We start from the raw sequence: 19339 nt of genomic DNA, 5'->3' as shown, positions 1-19339 counted from the left end.
AAAGTATAGGAGAATACCGCATGTCTGAAAACTATGAATTCAATGTCCCCAGAACTGACAAATAAAAAGGTGAAAGATCCATCACTATGGGATAGAACCTGCATTTTAAAATTTGCCTTCTTCTGTCTTTGCCGAAACAATTCACTCATTCATTTATTTATTTATCTTAACCAGATTTATGTGTTATAATAGAATTAGTTAGAATATGTTTGTTTTAGAAATATATTAGAATTAGTTTATATATGAAGAACTATTATGAGAAGAATTTTAGATTTATATTAGAATTAGTTTAAATATGAAGAACTATTATGACAAGTTTAACAAATTATTTCTTAACATTTGCAATAATGAATTGAATTTTAAATATGTATTCTTTTTTCTGTATTGAAATCTATTTGAGATAAGCGGGGAAAATACAACCCCACTTTTATGTTAAATGTATGTGTGTCAGTTTGTCTATTTTATGAAAATCAATAACATTTATTAAAAATAAAAATAAAAAAAATAAAATTTGCCTTCTTGCCATCCGATGTTGTACCCTGACTGTTGTGAATGCTCCTTGTCCACCTCAGGTCATGTCAGATTCTGAGGAGGATGAGACGGGACCCTCTGGATAGCCTGGGCCAGGGGGATTGCCAGGCCATGCAGAAAGCAAGAGTGAGGGAGAAAATGACCTGAGTGAACCTGAGGAACCACTAGAGGGGGTTGATACGACAATGGGAGAGTGGTCCCAGTCACAGGATGAGGAAGACATTAGAGTGGAAAGTTAGTGGATGGACCCTTGCTATAAGAGATTGCTCAGAAGGCAAGAGGAGTTGCATAGTAAAAGGTATTAGTGTACAGACTTAGCCTTTTTGGGGGGTGTTGTCACTTCCAGGCAGGATAAAGGCAAAGGACCTTGGGAAATTGGGTTATGACCTATAAAGCCCTTCATGGCACCGGACCAGAATATCTCCGGGACCGCCTTCTGCCGCACGAATCCCAGCGACCAGTTAGGTCCCACAGAGTTGGCCTTCTCCGGGTCCCGTCAACTAAACAATGTCGTTTGGCGGGACCCAGGGGAAGAGCCTTCTCTGTGGCGGCCCCGACCCTTTGGAACCAACTCCCCCCAGATATCAGAGTTGCCCCCACCCTCCTTGCCTTTCGTAAAGTTCTTAAGACCATCTCTGTCGTCAGGCATGGGGGAACTGACACATCTCCCCCGGGCCTATACAGTTTATACATGGAATGTTTGTGTGTGTGTTTGCTTTTAATAATGGGGTTTTTAGTGTTTTTTAAATTATTAGATTTGTTTTTTACATTGTTCTTGTTATTGTTGTGAGACGCCCCGAGTCTACGGAGAGGGGCAGCATACAAATCTAATAAATAAATAAATAAATAAATAAATAAATAAATAAATAAATAAATAAATAAATAAATAAATAAATAAATAAATAAATAAATAAATAAATAAATAAAATTGGGTGTGGAGTTTCAATGTCGTTCAGTGGGAGAGTTGTGAGACTGATGGGTATGATTGAACAAGGCTTTAAAAAACATGATTTCTGCCTCAATAAAAGACATTCTCTGCTGGATGCTTCTTGGCCAGGATTTCGGCTAGCAAATTCATATGCTTAAATGATGAATGGACTTCTTATCTAAGGAATGCTGGTTAGGCTGTATTTGGCACCTTTCCCAGACATTGTTTATGGTTAGCTCCGAAGAAAAAACTCTTTTTCCCTTGCAGTTTAAAATCTGCTTTTCATTATGTGTGCTTATATCAACAAAGAGTTTGATTTATTCATAAAATAAAGGATTTTTGAGTCGGCGGGGTCGCTCTGAGGGCTGTGCCCAGAACACTGACCAGCTCATCGCTTGCTCTAAGCAAGAAACTCTGTAGCATATTGGTGCATAGTAATTGGGTAAAATAACGCAAACTTTTGTTTAAAGGATAAAATTTTAAGCCTTAGCACTGCAGCACCATGTATTTGCATACTAGCTAGACAAGCTCTGTGATAAAGAAAAGGCAATTTTTGATAGGATGTGACAGGGTGGACAGAGAGTCACTTCTTGTCAATTTAGAACAGTTTTCAATATTGTACTATTAAGTATTATTTAGATTTCTAAAATCTTCCATCAGCACACCCAATTATGGGTGTCCCAGCACGGAGAACCACACTGAAGGCTAATTCTGAAACACTTATGGTGACATTACAATGCAAATCTTACATACTTGCATTCAAATGTTGTACATACATAGGAATCCAGTATTGGGTCTTACTGGTTTTAACTGATGGGGTAAGAACTACCTTCTGGTCTGCAGTCAGACCAAATGTTCTTTGCATCAGCAGCACACCCACTGAGTCACGGAGACGTCCTTCCTGGCCGGCCGAAACTTGGACTCCAGGAAGGACGTCTTCGTGACGTCAAAGCTCCGCTCATGGAATTCCCTATTGGGATTCCCCACCTCCGTTTGAGCCTCCCAACCGGCCAACAGTTCCGCGGCTCTTCTGCAAAAGCGACAGCCGGGCAGCGGCACTTCTCGGCGGCCTTACGTACCCGAACGCCGAACCTGAACTTTTGCTGAACTTCCAGGTTCAGCGTTCAGGAGAATGCCGAGAAGCCCCCCGACTGTTTCAAAAGGCGACAGCCGGGCGGTGGCGCACAGCAGAGCGCCGATTTTGCGATTTTTCTTTTGCTTGCACGCATTAATTGATTTTACATTGTTTCCTATGGGAAACATTGTTTCGTCTTACAAACTTTTTGCCTTACAAACCTCCTCCCAGAAACAATTAAGTTCGTAAGACGAGGTATCACTGTATACTGCTAAAAAAAAAGAGGAACACTTAAACAACACAATATAACTCCAAGTAAATCAAACTTCTGTGAAATCAAACTGTCCATTTAGGAAGCAACACTGATTGACAATCAATTTCACATGTTGTCAGCACATTCAACTTTGTACAGAACAAACTATTCATAGAAACATAGAAACATATTCAATGAGAATATTTCATTCATTCAGATCTAGATTGTGTTCTTTGAGTGTTCCCTTTATTTTTTTGAGCAGTGTATTATGCTTGCTAAAGAGGATCTTGAATCTAAAAAGATCGAGGACTTGTAGTATAGAGGATATTAAACTAGACAATTTTTACAAATTCTTCATATTCTCAACCAGGTTCATCCCTCTTACCTTAGGTGCCCACCAGGTGATGCCCATATGCAGGGCATAATCACAGCACACTTTTGGGTCAGCCAGACTGCGACATTTCTCATAAGCATCTAGCAGCGAAATTTCTTTATCTGGAAGGACGTGTCCAATAATCATGGTGGTTCCCCCAACCAGGGCTGCCTACATGTGGAGGAAGAAAACAATTCTTTGGAGACTTATATTTATACATCTGAAATTGTTTCTATTCCTGTCTTGCAACATTTTTACAGCTTTCAGGGAGCTAAATATCAATAATAGTAACTATCTCATATTAGAAAAAGTAATATATTACAGGTGTTAGCAACAATAGGGTATTAAAATATTTAAAAATCTAAGAATCACAATGTTTTAAATACCCGATCAAATAAAAAATGCCATTCACTTTATATCGAAAGTGTAGCCAGCTGATACCAGATAGAGAGTATATTCAGTAGTAGAGAATAATCACAACCCATCTTGCCTCTAATAGCAAAAAAAGTTTTTAGATAACTTTAATGAAAAGAAGGTCCGAGAGGACATGATAGCAGTATTCCAATATCTCAGGGGTTGTCACAAAGAAGGAGTCAACCTATTCTCCAAAGCCCTGAGGGTAGGACTAGAAGCAGAAACAAAGAGAGAACTGATTTATAATTGTTAAGCACTGGAGTGGTTCTATCCTCCTGCTTTGAAATCAACTAAGGTTGATCAATAGCACTTACTTTCTTTTGAGTTAGGAGATCCTAAAAATGGAAAGACCAGAGAAGCAACTTAGAACTAAGGAGAAATTTCCTGACAGTTAGAACAATTAATCAGTGGCTAAAAGAAATAACCCAGCAAGAAATTAAGAAAACGCCAGAATTCTTTTTATTAGGCATTTCAAATAAGAAATACAAAAAAGACATATATTATTTAATAATCCACATTTTAGTAGCAGCTAGGATAGCTTTTGCTCAAAAATGGAAAGACTTTGAGACCCCAAAAGAAACTGATATATTTAAGAAAGTCTTAGAATGCGCTGAGCTTGACATGATGACAAGAAGGTTGAAAAATGAAGAAGAATCAGAATTTTATGAGGTTTGGCAAAAGGTATATATCTGGTGGGATACAAAGAAACAGAGATAACCTTATTTTTACACTATTTTAAATATATTTGTACTTAGTAGTTATACTGTATTAGACAGTGATTATTAACAATATAAAGATAAACTCCTTCTTTCCTCTTCTACCATTTCCCTTTTTTTTCTTCATAGGTCATTTCAAGTCATAATTTTAAAATTTCTATATAGTTTTAAATGTTTTAGATGTGTTTTTTACTTATTGTCTTACAATTGATATATCCAAGTATTTTATAAATAATGATAAAGTTAGTTTTTTTTTCTTTTTTACTTATTATAAATATAAAGATGACTTTTACTTTGAGAGGAGCGATTGTTGCTCCACTAAATGTTACATGTAATGTATATTTTGTTTGTCTTTGCAATTTAATAAAAAATATTAATTAAAAAAAAAGAACAATTAATCAGCTTGCCTCCAGAAGTTGTGAATGCTCCAACACTGGTAGTTTTTAAGATGGTGTTGGATAACCGTTTGTCTGAAGTAGTGTAGGGTTTCCTGCCTTAGCAGGGGATTGGGCTAGAAGACATCCAAGGTCCCTTCCAACTTGATGTTGTTGTTGTGATGATGATGATGATGGTGATGCCAACTAATGTTGTTGGAGAACCTGATATACAGATAGCAACTCCATTTTGCTTTGATTCAATTTCAACATGTTCTCTCCCATCCAATTCCAGTAAAGATACGGTAATCCGGAAGAACCACCCAAGCCATCTCTACTTGAGCTGAAGACTGATTGAAAAGGGTTAAGATTTCTGGAGTGCTGAGCTTTTGATCTGCCACATTTGTCTGAACAATCTTCCTCACAAAAGGAAGATTTAAGCCTGACCAGCAGTGGTGGTATTCTACCGGTTCGCAACTGTTTGGGCAAACTGGTAGCGGCAGCGATGGGAAGCTCCACCCACCCACCCACCTGGTCGTCATCGCAGACATTCTGCACATGTGCAGAAGCGCCATACGTGATCTCCCGTGTCTGAACCACCAGCAAAGGTAAGTGAATAGCACTACTGGTGGCCAGCAGTCTTCTAGAAACGCAGGATCCAGAGATGGGCTCTTCAAAAGAGGGCAGATCACAGCATCTTTCAAAGCTTCTGACAACTTCCCCCTCAAGCAAAGGGATAATTTTTTTAAAAAATTCTTAATTAATTAAATTAAAATATAATTTATTTATAAATACAGAAAAAAGAAAGAAAAAGGAAGGGGAAGGAAAGGATGAACAGAAGAAAAAAAGGGGTAGGGAAAGGGGATACAAAATCAAGGAATTTGGAAAAATAATAACATTATACATCATAGTACGTAAATTCCTTAGTATCATTATAATGATTTTTAAACTATGTAAATAAACAGTATCATTATTACCAATTATATCTTAAATTGTAGTAGTAAATCTTACATCTCGTTTCCAATGGAATATCAATTTCTAGTACATGTACATATCTATATGTATTGGGTAATAATAGATAAATAAAGGTGATTTATAAAAGAAAAAAGTAAAAACAGAAGAGTAAGAAGATTTTAAAGTTTATTTACAAGTGGAAAGATTTAGAATTGAGAAAGAAAAGAAAAAGAGAGAGAAAAAGAGAAAATGTGAAAACAGAAATCTGCGTATGGCGCAGACGTTTTTAGGTGATACGACATTGTGTAAAGAGATAATAGGAGGTGTATATGTATAGTGTACTAAGTATATTTTTGTATATAAAGAAAGAAAATATAAGAGTTGACATAAGTATTACTAAGTATTTGTGTTGATGTAATATATGGTGTGTAATCTATTAGTTTAAAGACAGATAAAAAGAGATATGATATAGAATCTTTTTCGAATTTGATTACAATTTAGTTGGTTTTGGAATTGTTTTGTAGATTAATTTGAGTCAATTTTGAACGTTCAGAAATAAGATAAGGTTATTATTTTCATAATATAAAAGTTTGGTATTTTTTTGCTGAAACCCATTTGTACCAATAATTAACAATCTCATGAATACAGGCAGTGACATATCCAACCCCTCCTTGCAATAATCAGGATATGAACAAGAGCTCCATGTTCAACAAAACAAATATTGGCAGGGAATCAAAAGGAGAAAGCTACTGTCCATATGCTTTCTGATAGGAGAGCTAGGCTGGAGCTGTTTGGTAAAATATAAAACCGCCTTCAAGGCCACTAAACATCATGCCAAGAATCTGGAATCTGTTAATTTAAACCACTGCAAGCAGGACCATGATAATAATTTGTACCACTGCAGTGGGGCAATCTGCTTTGAATGCCTTTGTTTTCGTCTGCAGTAAATAAATCGTATCTGAGACTTTCACGTGTCTAGATAAAGACCCGAGCTAAAGCAGCAAGTATTTACGATTTATTGCTAGCTTCAGAGAATACAGCTAGGAACATCTGGCTAGTTTCTAGTAGAAACAGGGTGCAAAGTTCAGATCAGAAGTAGAAAATTCACGGGATTTGAGATGCTAATGAATTAACGAATACATATCAATGCTGGAAAAAATGGATATTGTGACAGGGATTACCCAGTCCTTCGACAAGGGAGATATTTTATTGGCTCCACTATTACAAATTAAACATGCCAACAACATCTCTCAGATAATCAGGATGTTGGTATAATATATGTTAAATAGATATATAATAACTTGATGAAAGAAAATGATCTGCTTTGAATGGAATAGAATGGAATAGAATGGAATAGAATGGAATAGAATGGAATAGAATGGAATAGAATGGAATAGAATGGAATAGAATGGAATAGAATGGAATGGAATAGAACAGTGTTCTGCTGGCGTGTCCCAACCACCCGTAATTACAGGGTAATTAGTCCAGAAAGACACACACCACACGATCGAAGGAAAACCCAAAAGTCTTTGTCAACAGAAAAAACAGAAACAGCTCCCTTTTTAAATGTCAAAGGGATTTTCTGGTACCCACAAGGCCCAGGTTAAATGCAATCCAATTTCTCACCCAATAACTGGGAAATTGAGTCCAATTCTAAAGTCCAGAAAGTCAACACACAATCTTGAACAGCAAAAACCACGATCTTGACGAAACTATGAATCAGATAAACTGCCATGAGGCTAAACCAGCAGGCTGCTCTTTTATCTGTAGCACTAATTACAGCAGCCCCACCCAACCACAGGTGGCCTCACTTATCTCCTGTAATAATCCTTCAGTTGTTCTCTCCTATGCGTCACTCTACGCGTGCGTGGATGTGTCATAAATTCTTGTTCAGAATCTAGGGAGGATAAGGAAGATTGATCTCCTCCAGGGCTGTCTGCCAAACTCCCCTCTTCCAAGTCACTGCCACCTTCTTCTTCTTCTGAGGAAACTTCACTACCTGACTCTGTCGGCAATAAAACAGGCCTATGACACGTTGATGTTTCCCCTGCATCCACCTCCACATTCCTTGGGGCAGGAGCTGGGCCAGAGTCAACCACAACAGAATAGAATAGAATTCTGTATTGGCCAAGTGTGATTGGACACACAAGGAATTTGTCTTCGGTGCCTATGCTCTCAGTGTACATAAAAGAAAAGACACATTTGTCAAGAATCATGAGGTACAACATTTAATGATTGTCATAGAGGTCAATCATTGGCCATAAGGCCATTGGAGCTGTGAGTTCCGCCACCTGTCAGCTGGATCCGTGTCCCTCTTGGCTGGTTTCGGCCAGCAGGGAGGTGACACGGAGCTGGGTCCAGGAGATTGTCAACTCTTCTCTGGTGGGGGGGGGTCCTTCCCAGCTCCCTACAAGGAGGCACTTGTGCGCCCCCTCCTCAAGAAGGGGTAGGAGTTGAAACAATTTATGTTGAGGATGCAAGGGGAGAATACTGAATAATCCATGTTTTACTGCCAGGATTTTTATGAATCCCACCCTGCCTGAGAACAAGGAGAAGTGCTTCTACTAGGCGGCATTCTGGGCTAAAGCACCATCAATCTGACCTGGCATTGCAGGCAATGGCACATAATGTCTCACGAGGACTGTCTTGAGCAGAATGATTTCTGTCACAACAACCACTTCAGAAGAGAAGGATTTAGGGGTAGTGATTTCTGACAGTCTCAAAATGGGTGAGCAGTGTGGTCGGGCAGTAGGAAAAGCAAGTAGGATGCTTGGCTGCATAGCTAGAGGTATAACAAGCAAGAAGAGGGAGATTGTGATCCCGCTATATAGAGCGCTGGTGAGACCACATTTGGAATACTGTGTTCGGTTCTGGAGACCACACCTACAAAAAGATATTGACAAAATGGAATGGGTCCAAAGACAGGCTACAAAAATGGTGGAAGGTCTTAAGCATAAAACGTATCAGGAAAGACTTAATGAACTCAATCTGTATAGTCTGGAGGACAGAAGGGAAAGGGGGGACATGATCGAAACATTTAAATATGTTAAAGGGTTAAATAAGGTTCAGGAGGGAAGTGTTTTTAATAGGAAAGTGAACACAAGAACAAGGGGACACAATCTGAAGTTAGTTGGGGGAAAGATCAAAAGCAACGTGAGAAAATATTATTTCACTGAAAGAGTAGTAGATCCTTGGAACAAACTTCCAGCAGATGTGGTTGGTAAATCCACAGTAACTGAATTTAAACATGCCTGGGATACACATATATCCATTGTAATATAAAATACAGGAAATAGTATAAGGGCAGACTAGATGGACCATGAGGTCTTTTTCTGCCGTCAGTCTTCTATGTTTCTAAGTTTCTGGTTTTTTGCCACTCTACTTATCATTTGCATTATTGCTTTGCTCAGTAAAAAAAATGTTACATGTACCTCTGCTTTAAATGAAATCTAATAATCTGGCATTGCAACCCCAGAAAGGAATGATGAGAAGCCCCAAGCCCAATGATATTGTGTGATGAAGTTTCAGGACAGGCATCAGTATATATCAGAGGTCTTCAAACTTAGCAACTTTAAGACTTGTGGACTTCAACTCCCAGTTTGTGGATCCCTGGTAAACACAATATGGTTATGTGCACAGAAGCTGTTGCAGACAGGCTTCTACGTTATCCCAGACCAGAAAAATGCAAGTTCAAGATCAGGTGATAATTAACACATAGACCCAATGACCTCCTTATTACAGCTTCTAGGGATGCCTGTCCTCAAATTACATCACATGTGGACTGATATATGAGGACAGGGTGTTGACAGCCAGTCCTCTAAATTCTGCAGGCAAGAAGGGTTTTTTAGGACAATCTCAGTTTTTGTCAGGAGATGGCCATCACTTCTGATGTCTATTGGCAAGCAATGCAGCAGACAGGACTGTTCTATAGCCTAATAAAGATAAACAGTGCACAATCTTATCTCCAGCTCCCATAGTTTCAGGATCCACCAGATCCTGAATGTCAACCAGCATCCCAAACAGAATCAGACATTCAGTTTGCCTTCTGACACAGAATCACCATCTTCATAAGGGAGAAATACTCTCTCTCTCAGTAGGCACAGAGATAATCTCAACTCCTCCCTTGGCTGGGATTATTTATATATTTATTTATTAGATTTGTATGCCGCCCCTCTCTGCAGACTCGGGGTGGCTTACAGCAATGATAAAAACAATATATACTGACAAATCTAATAATTAAAATCTAAGATAGCAATTATACATTTAAAAATCTAAAAGCAAGGAACCCCAATATAAAAAACATATGTATGCAGATCATATAAATAAATAAGAAATAAATCAAAGCTCTACACTAACTTAGTTTAGAAGATATGAATATTAACATGAGGTTACATCATTTGAAAAAACAAAAATATCTGGCGTCTCCTATATAGTATAATTTATTCTGACACTTTGAGTGCTTTAAAAACAAAGGGAGACATCTAAGGACTATTCAAGATGAAGGTGCAGGATAGAGCAAAGAATAAATAAACTAAGAGCAGTCTTCTGCAGACGCTGATCAAAGTAGACTTTTCGGGGAAATGACATTCATTGGTAAAGCATGGAAGGGACACATTTTAAGAGTTTTCTACTTTTATTTATATTATTTTTATTTTATTTATATTTATTCATTGTATTTTATTCTCCTTATGTACACTGAAAGCATATACACTTGAGACACCTTATGTGTCCAATCACACTTGGCCAATAAAGAATTGAATTCTATTCTATCCTATCCTAATTCTGATTCGATTGACCAAATGAATGTCCAGCTAGAGAATGGACAATGGTGGCTAAGTTTTTCTGTTTTTCTGGATTGCCACATGAAATTGTATACTTAATCTTAGCATCTGTTCATTCTGTCTTTGCATATTAATTTTATTTGGAATATTTTTGTAATCTGCATTTTTAAAGGTAGCCTCTCTCCTGTTTCCCAAAGGAAATTGCACTTTGTAGCAGACCGCTGCCATCTTGTGGTCCACCTGAAATATTGCATATACTGTACTTTTGTAAATCAAAAATTAAATAAGGAATTTTACATTTGTCCTTTTAAAACAAAATTTGCTTTTCTAAAATAAAATTGTTCTACTTTCTAAGAAACACCCAAGAAGCTTCTAGTCACATAGCTGTACATCAAGTGATAAGGAGGTTACACTGTAGAAATTATTTCAATGTTTATATTTTTAATAATCATCAGGGCAGCACAGATTTTGGGGATCCTTGGCTCTCTCGTGCATCAGGATCAGGGGAGTATATCAGATAAGGTGCCCACCAGAAGATAAGTGATGGCAGCAGGATTATCAAGGCACTATCCCAAAAGTGGGCTGACATGAAATTGTAAAAATATGGAAGATTTGTGGCAGAGATAAAGTCTTATGTATTTTCTATTCACACATGCAAACCTAAATAACAGGTGTGATATAAACCAGAAAGATCATAATTAACAGAATATGGTGGTTTTCAATTGGAGCAACAGAATATTTCTGCAGTTCTCCCATCTTTTATATCTGTACTAAACATGCTTCCCTTCTAGTGAAATAAAGAAATACAGTGTTCCCTCGATTTTCGCGGGGGATTCGTTCCAAGACCGCCCGCGAAAGTTGAATTTCCGCGAAGTAGAGATGCGGAAGTAAATACACCATTTTTGGCTATGAACAGTATCACAAACCATCCCTTAACACTTTAAACCCCTAAATTACCATTTCCCATTCCCTTAACAACCATTTACTCACCATTATTACTGGTACTCACCATTGAATAAGACACTTAGTGATCCTGATATTTATAAGCATAATTATTTATTAACAATAATAATTTTTTTGTTATTTATTTGCAAAAATTATTAGTTTGGTGATGACGTATGATGTCATCGGGCAGGAAAAAACGTGGTATAGGGAAAAAACCATGAAGTATTTTTTAATTTATATTTTTTAAAAAACCGTGGTATAGGCTATTCACGAAGTTCGAACCCGCGAAAATCGAGGGAACACTGTATAACAAATAAGCGCAATAAGCAAACTACTCCCTCCATGGACATACTACACACACCCACACAAACATTTTTATTTTCATTTTTTCCTAATTGTTGTTATACTGTAAATTGTTTTGTCAGCAATTTTCTTTCTTTCTTTTTTCTTTTCTTTCTTTTTTTCTTTTTTTCTCTTCCTCTCTCTTTCTTTCTTCTCCTCCTTCCTTCCTTCCTCCCTCCTTCTTTTTTGGCATTCAGATGATTTTAAGGAGCAAAATGAATTAAGGCACCCACACATTTGGAAGGAAGCCCTCAGATATCACACAAAATCCAATGAGGAAATTGAAGCCATAGGTTGTTTTGCACTTTGGATCTGCATGACAATCAAACATATTTCTCAAAAAAAGGGAAAGTAAGAATTCATTTCCTTAAGAAGAATGGGTTGAACAGATTCATGGCAGTCAAATCCCAGACATTTAAATTCGGATGCCTGAGTAGCACAAAAGAAGCGGTTATACAGTAGTTTAGAATGGGTGATATTCAAGACTATTTTTATGGTACTGTATTTCACCTCTGAAGGTCAGAATGGAGCCCCCTGCGACCATTTACAGGTTCTAGTAAAATAAAGCTCTCTGTCCCATGAGTCTGCAGGTCAGCTGCCCTTTCTTTTTTAAAACACTGCTGCTTCAAAAACTCCGAATATAAATACTTGGAAGTAGGATTTCCTGTCCAAATGAATTTATTCATAGCAAATAACAAGATAGCACAACAAAAAGTAGGCAAGCCCCATAAAAAAAATCTTGTTTAAATGGTATTAATTTATATCCATAATATGATCTTGCTTGAAAAAAACCAAGAATACAGCCCGACATTAACATTCATCTGTATGTATTTTGAAAACTCTGATCCAGTTGACAAATTAATTTATTTCAACTGCAAAGCTGATCTGGGATCCCCAGATTTGTGATTTGCAAATTTTAATACAATCTTGTAACTAAATACAGGCTGGGATAGATTTCATTTCAATATTGAAATGCTATGAAGAATTTCTAGGTAATCCATCTGAACAGATACACAGTTCTTCTTTGTGGTTTTTCTAAATATATAATTTCTGAATTTTAAGGGTACCTACTAAATTCAAATTTTAGGAATGTGTTTGGGACACTGTAGCCTTTAATTTAATGTAATTTTGTGGCTAATTTTAATTAACTTAGCAAAGAAGAGGATAAAAAGTACATATTGAAAGTATTATTAGCACTTTTTTCTCTCTCCAAATAATAATAATAATAATAATAATAATAATAATAATAATAATAATAATTTATTAGATTTGTATGCCGCCCCCTCCGAAGACTAAATGTTTAATATATCTAAGAAATATTATTAATTATTATTTTAAGCATTGATTCTGTATTTTTATTGCTCATGCTGTTTTATTGTATGTTGAAAGAAAAATAAAGAAAAATTGTATACCCCCCCCAAAAAAATTAATGTAATTTATTCAACTTTTACTCCACCCAACCCCGTAGGACCCAGGGTGGCTTACAACAATAAAAACAATGCAGTAATACCATACTAAAAAGAAGTCAAATATTAACAATAGTTATAAAAACCCATTATAAATCCTAAGTAAAACGACCCTGTATAAACCCTAAATCCAATCTAACAAACATATATACCAGACAAACATAATTCAGATGCATCAGATGTTAAAATTCACGCCCCCCTGACTTGTCAGCAAAGTCAGGTCTTAAAAGCTTTTTGAAAGGCCAGTGGGAGCAGTGCGAACATTGGGCAGGAGTTGGTTCCATAGAACTGGGGCAGCAACAGAAAAGGCCCTTCCCTGCAGTCCCGCCGAGCTACATTGTTTAGTTGACGGGATCCAGAGAAGGCCGATTGTGTGCGATCTAATAGGTGTCTGGAGATATTAGACTTGTAGAGAAGTCAGAAAGAAAATGGAAGTAAATATGTTGTAAGCCGCCCCGAGTCCTCAGAGAGGGATGGATAAAAGTCCAATAAATAAATAAATAAATAATAAATAAGTCCTGTACTTTGTGTGATTGGTTTCGTTTCTGACCCAAAGCAGACTACCATGGAAGAGATAGGTCTGATCTAAATCCAGTCCACCTTGAATTCCTTCTACTTTTATCCCCCGCTAATTTCTCTTCACAGCTAGTAGTTCAGATTCTTGTTGAGAGCTCAAGCTTATAATAAAAACCCACTTGAACTGTCTGGATCTCCTAATTTTCCTGGTGCTGGATATTACACTTAAAATATGTAGTAAGCAGACTGCTGCATGAGTCTGTGATTCTACTGTAAATGCCAATGGATGTCCACTGTTCAGGAGTAGGGTGGTTTATGAACTAATCAGAAGACATCTATCATGGTCAAACATTCTCTCAGAAGTTGTGGAAATTGAGACAAAAATGTATGATCTCAAGAGAACAGGTGCACACAAAGAGGCAGTAATAATTTTGGTGAATCATGAACTGTTCAGGAATGAAGAATTATACAGGTACAGTGATACTTCGTCTTACGAACTTAATTGGTTCTGGGATGAGGTTTGTAAGCTGAAAAGTTTGTAGGATGAAACAATGTTTCCCATAGGAATCAATGGAAAAGCGATTAATGCGTGCAAGCCCAAAACTCACCCCTTTTGCCAGCCGAAGCGCCTGTTTTTATGCTGCTGGGATTCCCCTGAGGGTCCCCTCCATGGGAAACCCCACCTCTGGCCTTCCGTTGCCAGCGAAGCGCCCATTTTTGCGCTGCTGGGATTCCCCTGCAGCATCGCAAAAACATGGAAGTCCGGAGGTGGTGTTTCCCATGGAGGGGAGCCTCAGGGGAATCCCAGCAGTGCAAAAACGGGCACTTCACTGGCAACAGAAGTCTGGAGGCGGGGTTTCCCAGTGGCGGCGGCTTGGGTTTGTATGGTGAAAATAGTTTGGAAGAAGAGGCAATCTTAAAGCCCGGGTTTTTATCTCAAAAAGTTTGTATGACGAGGGGTTTGTAAGACAAGGTATCACTGTATTCACTCCTAAATTATTCTCATTCTCACTGTGTAAGAAGCATGGAAGGAGGTGAAAGGGAAATCTTCTGGAAAAGAAATCATATAATAAGAAATTCTATTAATCCCCATTTGCATTACAATATTTTGATATGAGTGGATATATTTTGAGTTTTGGCAAAAATGGCTGCCATGATAGGCACAAGTTGTTTGTTTCTATATATTCACTTCACAGAAAAGCATACTAATGGGATCCAAAGACAAGTAGTCTGCCTCAAACTGTGAACATATGTCACAACTTAAAACAGAAATCCATACCTCTGAACACATAATTTTCTACTCCAATAGAAACAAATTTAACAAAAAAGCAAAGCATCTTATCTTATTTTCGAGGGTCCAGACGATAAATCCACTGCCATTATTCCATTTCTCAATCTCTTAAAAGTTAAACATTTCTTCCTACTGATAAACAATAGTAGCGTTTCAAATTCTGTCATATTTTACCATCACACCAATTTCTGATTGTTCCTAGTGTCTCTGCCCACGAGAAAGAAAACGAGAAAAGAAAGACAAGCATTTTGATCCTTTAAATCCTTTAAATTTTCATCATTCATTTCCACTTCTTGCTCTTGAAGCTTTTAATCCTGTCATCAATCTTCTTCTTCTTCTTCTTCATTTTGCACAGTCACTGTCATTGTGACTCTTCCAGATCCGTGGCTTTTCATTTTTACTCCTCCTTCCCGATCGGCGCTTCTGTCAGTTCTGAGTTTTAATGCTGTTGCTCCTTCAAACTGATTTTCGATTTCACTTCTTTTTTTGGGTAACTTCTTCCTTCACCGCTTAAGCTTAGGTCACACTCTTCTTCTTTCTATATGGCTGTCACTGCTAAGACCAGCCAGAATGGCCAGTTTGCCCTCATCAAAGTAGAGGGGTTTCTCCTATCCCTTCAAGGCAATTGCGAGTTGCCTCAAGGGCGGCCCCTGCAAGTGTAAACATGCCATATCTGCGCCCCCCCCCCCCGATGTGGAAATACAGTACAAGCTTCAGGAACAGAGCCCCGTTCCCTCACTTCTGTACCCAATGACGTCACCACCGGAAGCCCCTCAGCTGTCGTTTCCTAAGCACAGCCAGCGAAGGGCTACCAAAAATTTTACTAACACATTGTGGGCATGGCTTATTTTGTGGGTGGGGCTTGATGGACATGTGACCAGGTAGGAGTGGTTTGCCAGCCATGATACCAGGTGGGAGTGGCTTGACGGCCATGTGACTTGACCAAGGATTTTTCCAAGAACCTCAAAACAATATCAATGGACTCAAAACAACCAGGTCATCGTATTCACCCACATCCTAGAAGTGAGTAGTTATAGAACAGTGAAATGACAAACATTGAAGCTATTGTTGAAGCTGATAAAAACGTATTGTCATTAAGAAACAGTATTCATAAATACACCAAGCTAATTATCAGGAGTGTAAGGGAATGAGTCCCATCTTTCATAGTTACTTAGAACACTACTATAATATTGTCTGTGGTATAGCAGACAGAATCTCAAAATTAGGAGCGCTGGCACAGTCATAAGCAGCAAGAGCAGCGACTACAAAAATTGTGAATATTTGAGTACATTTGGAACTCTGTGATATTTTTCTGAATATCATCAGAATATTTTCTGAATATTCTTGTCACGGTGAAAACTAATGAGGAGGAAATGGAATAGGGACTTGAACATCAAGTATTTTCTATTATAATACAAAGCTACTCAATCATAATATGGAAATATATGTCCTTAAGGTCAACTTCTTCATCAGAGTCTGATATTCAGTATTCAAGTCTTTTATTAAGTCACCCCCATTCCATTTTGAAGGTATTAATTTTTTTATTTTTCAATCATTTCAAGAGTATCATCTATTACGGTACTGAAATTATTCTCAATAAAACAAAATGTATATTATGTGACAGTCTTCTGCAAAAGATCCGGCCAGAACAACCTGTGGGTGCCAGGACGTACATGCGTTATATCATGGGCACACACGCACACTTTTGGCATGCAACCAGAAAAAGGGTTGCCATCACTTATGGAAGGCAATAATGATGATGATGATGATGATGATGAAGAGGAGGAGGAGGAGGAAGAAGAAGGAGAAGGAGAAGGAGAAGGAGAAGAACAAGAACAAGAAGAAAGTGGTCCCAGTGGTACTTGGCACACTGGGCGCAGTGCCAAAGGATCTCAGCAGACATTTGAAAACCATCGGAATTGACAAACTCTCCATCTGTCAATTGCAAAAGGCCGCTTTACTGGGATCGGCACACGTAATTTGCCGCTACGTCACGCAGTCCTAGTTGCCTGACTGGTGATGAAATACGAAATCCAGCTTAGTGATCTTGTTTGCTGTTAGGTTAGGTTTAGGTTAGGTTTATTGGATTTATATGCCGCCCCTCTCCGCAAACTCGGGGCGGCTCACAACAATAATAAAAAACAGTACAGTACATAATACCAAATCCAATGCCCACCCATCTAGTTACAATTTAAATTAATAATTAATAATTTAAAAAAAAAATTAAATTTTTTTTGCTGTGTTGTGTTGACAACAACAACAACAACAACAACACGAATCCTAGCGACCGGTTAGGTCCCACAGAGTTGGCCTTCTCCGGGTCCCGTCGACTAAGCAATGTCGTTTGGCGGGACCCAGGAGAAGAGCCTTCTCTGTGGCGGCCCCGGCCCTCTGGAACCAGCTCCCCCCAGATTTCAGAATTGCCCTCACCCTCCTTGCCTTTCACAAGCTCCTTAAAACCCACCTCTGTCATCAGGCATGGGGGAATTGAAATTTGCCCTCCCCCTAGGCTTATAGAATTTATACATGGTATGCTTGTATGTATGAGTGGTTCTTTAAATTGGGTTTTTTTAGATCGTTTTTTATTATTATTATTATTATTATTATTATTATTATTTATTAGATTTGTATGCCGCCCCTCTCAGTAGATTTGTTTACATTTGTTTACATTGTCTTTTTATACTGTTGTTAGCCGCCCCGAGTCTTCGGAGAGGGGCGGCATACAAATCTAATAAATAAATAAATAAATAAATAAAAAATAAAATAAACAAGAACAACCAACAATAATAATAGTAATAATAAGAAAATGAGAAGGGATAGAATAGGACAGGGTAGGATAGAGTAGGGTAGGATAGGATAGGATAGGATGCAATGCAATAACAGAGTTGGAAGGGACCTTGGAAGTCTTCTAGTCCAACCCCTTGCGTATGCAGGATATCCACTTCAGACAAATGGTTATCCACTCTCTTCTTATAAACTTCCAATGTTGGAGCACTTACAACTTCTGGAGGCAAGTTGTTCCACTGGTTAATTGTTCTAACTGTCTGGAAATTTGTCCTTGGTTCTAGGTTGCTTCTCTCTTGATTAGTTTCCACCCATTGCTTCTTATCCTCCCCTCAGGTGCTTTGTAGAATAGCCTGACTCCCTCTTCTTTGTGGCAGCCTCTGAGCTATTGGAAAACTGCTGTCATGTCTCCCTTAGTCCTTCTTTTCATCAGATTAGACATACCCAGTTCCAGCAACCATTCTTTATATGTTTAGCCTCCAGTCTCATCTTTGTTGCTCTTCTCTGCATAGAGTGTATCTTTTTTGTTTTTAAATAGATTTTATTGGATTATATATATAATTTTAAAAAGCACACAAAAACAGATCGTTGTATTCTTAGTTTGTGGGTACAATTATAGATTGTCTGTTATAGGACAATACAACATATAGTTCCGTCCCACCCTCTGCCCCTGCTGCCTCTTTGCAGCTTATCTTATTGTAAATTTACGGATAATCATATCAGCGAAGGTATATACATATAAATATATAAATTATACAAATATACATATCTATACTTATATAGAAATAAAAATAATAGCTCGGTTAAAAAGAATTTGTCAACAAATAAAGTGATGTTTATCTACCTTTAAATTGTTATTGTGTTTTCTTTCCATTTTTTATATCAGCTCTGTATCTTTTTTCATCGTGGCAACCACGATGTTTGTATGTATGTTTGCTTAGTAAATGGGTTTTTAAAAATATTTTAAACTATAATTTAGATTTGTCATGAATTGTTTTATTTTGTTGTGAGCCGTCCCAAGTCTGCGGAGGGGGGCGGCATACAAATCTAAATAATAAATAATAAATAAATAAATAAATAAATAAATAAATAAATAAATAAATAAACCAAAGCTGTTTGCAGTATTCCAAATATGGCCTTACCAAGGCATTATAGCATTAACGTTTCATGTGATCTTGATTCTATCTCCCTTTTTATGCAGCCTAGAACTGCGTTGGCTTTTTTGGCAGCTGCTGCACACTGCTGGCTCATATTTAAATGGTTCTCCACTAGGACTCCAAGATCCCTCTCACAGTTACTACTGTAGAGCAAGGTACCACATATGTGCATTTTGTTTTTCTTGACTAAATGTGGAACCTTACTTTTTTTCACCATTAAATTTCATTTATTCAAGTCTGTCAAGACCAGGGATGAAATTCATTTCCCCCCCCCTACCAGTTCTGTGGGTATGGCTTGGTGGGTGTCGCAGGGAAAGGATACTGCAAAATCCCCATTCCCTCTACATTCTTGAGCAGCGGTCCCCAAACTACGGCCCATGGGCCGGATGCAGTCCGCTGAGGTCTTTTAACCAGCCCGTGGCAGCACATGAGATTTTAC

General features: G+C 37.8%; 1 protein-coding gene across 2 annotated transcripts in view; it reads right to left on the bottom strand.

Annotated features, from left to right (window-relative positions):
* The window catches only part of DPYSL5 (dihydropyrimidinase like 5), an 88900-nt gene that overhangs the window by 32595 nt on the left and 36966 nt on the right, over window positions 1–19339 (bottom strand). For both annotated transcript variants that reach the window (XM_070741999.1, XM_070742008.1), the window contains exon 3: window positions 3173–3331. In XM_070741999.1, coding sequence (XP_070598100.1) covers window positions 3173–3331 — 159 coding nt within the window. The remainder of the gene's footprint in view (window positions 1–3172; window positions 3332–19339) is intronic.

The sequence above is a fragment of the Erythrolamprus reginae genome, chromosome 1 (assembly GCF_031021105.1).
Source record: "Erythrolamprus reginae isolate rEryReg1 chromosome 1, rEryReg1.hap1, whole genome shotgun sequence".
Taxonomy (NCBI): domain Eukaryota; kingdom Metazoa; phylum Chordata; class Lepidosauria; order Squamata; family Dipsadidae; genus Erythrolamprus; species Erythrolamprus reginae.
This window is presented reverse-complemented; position numbering and strand designations above follow the sequence as displayed.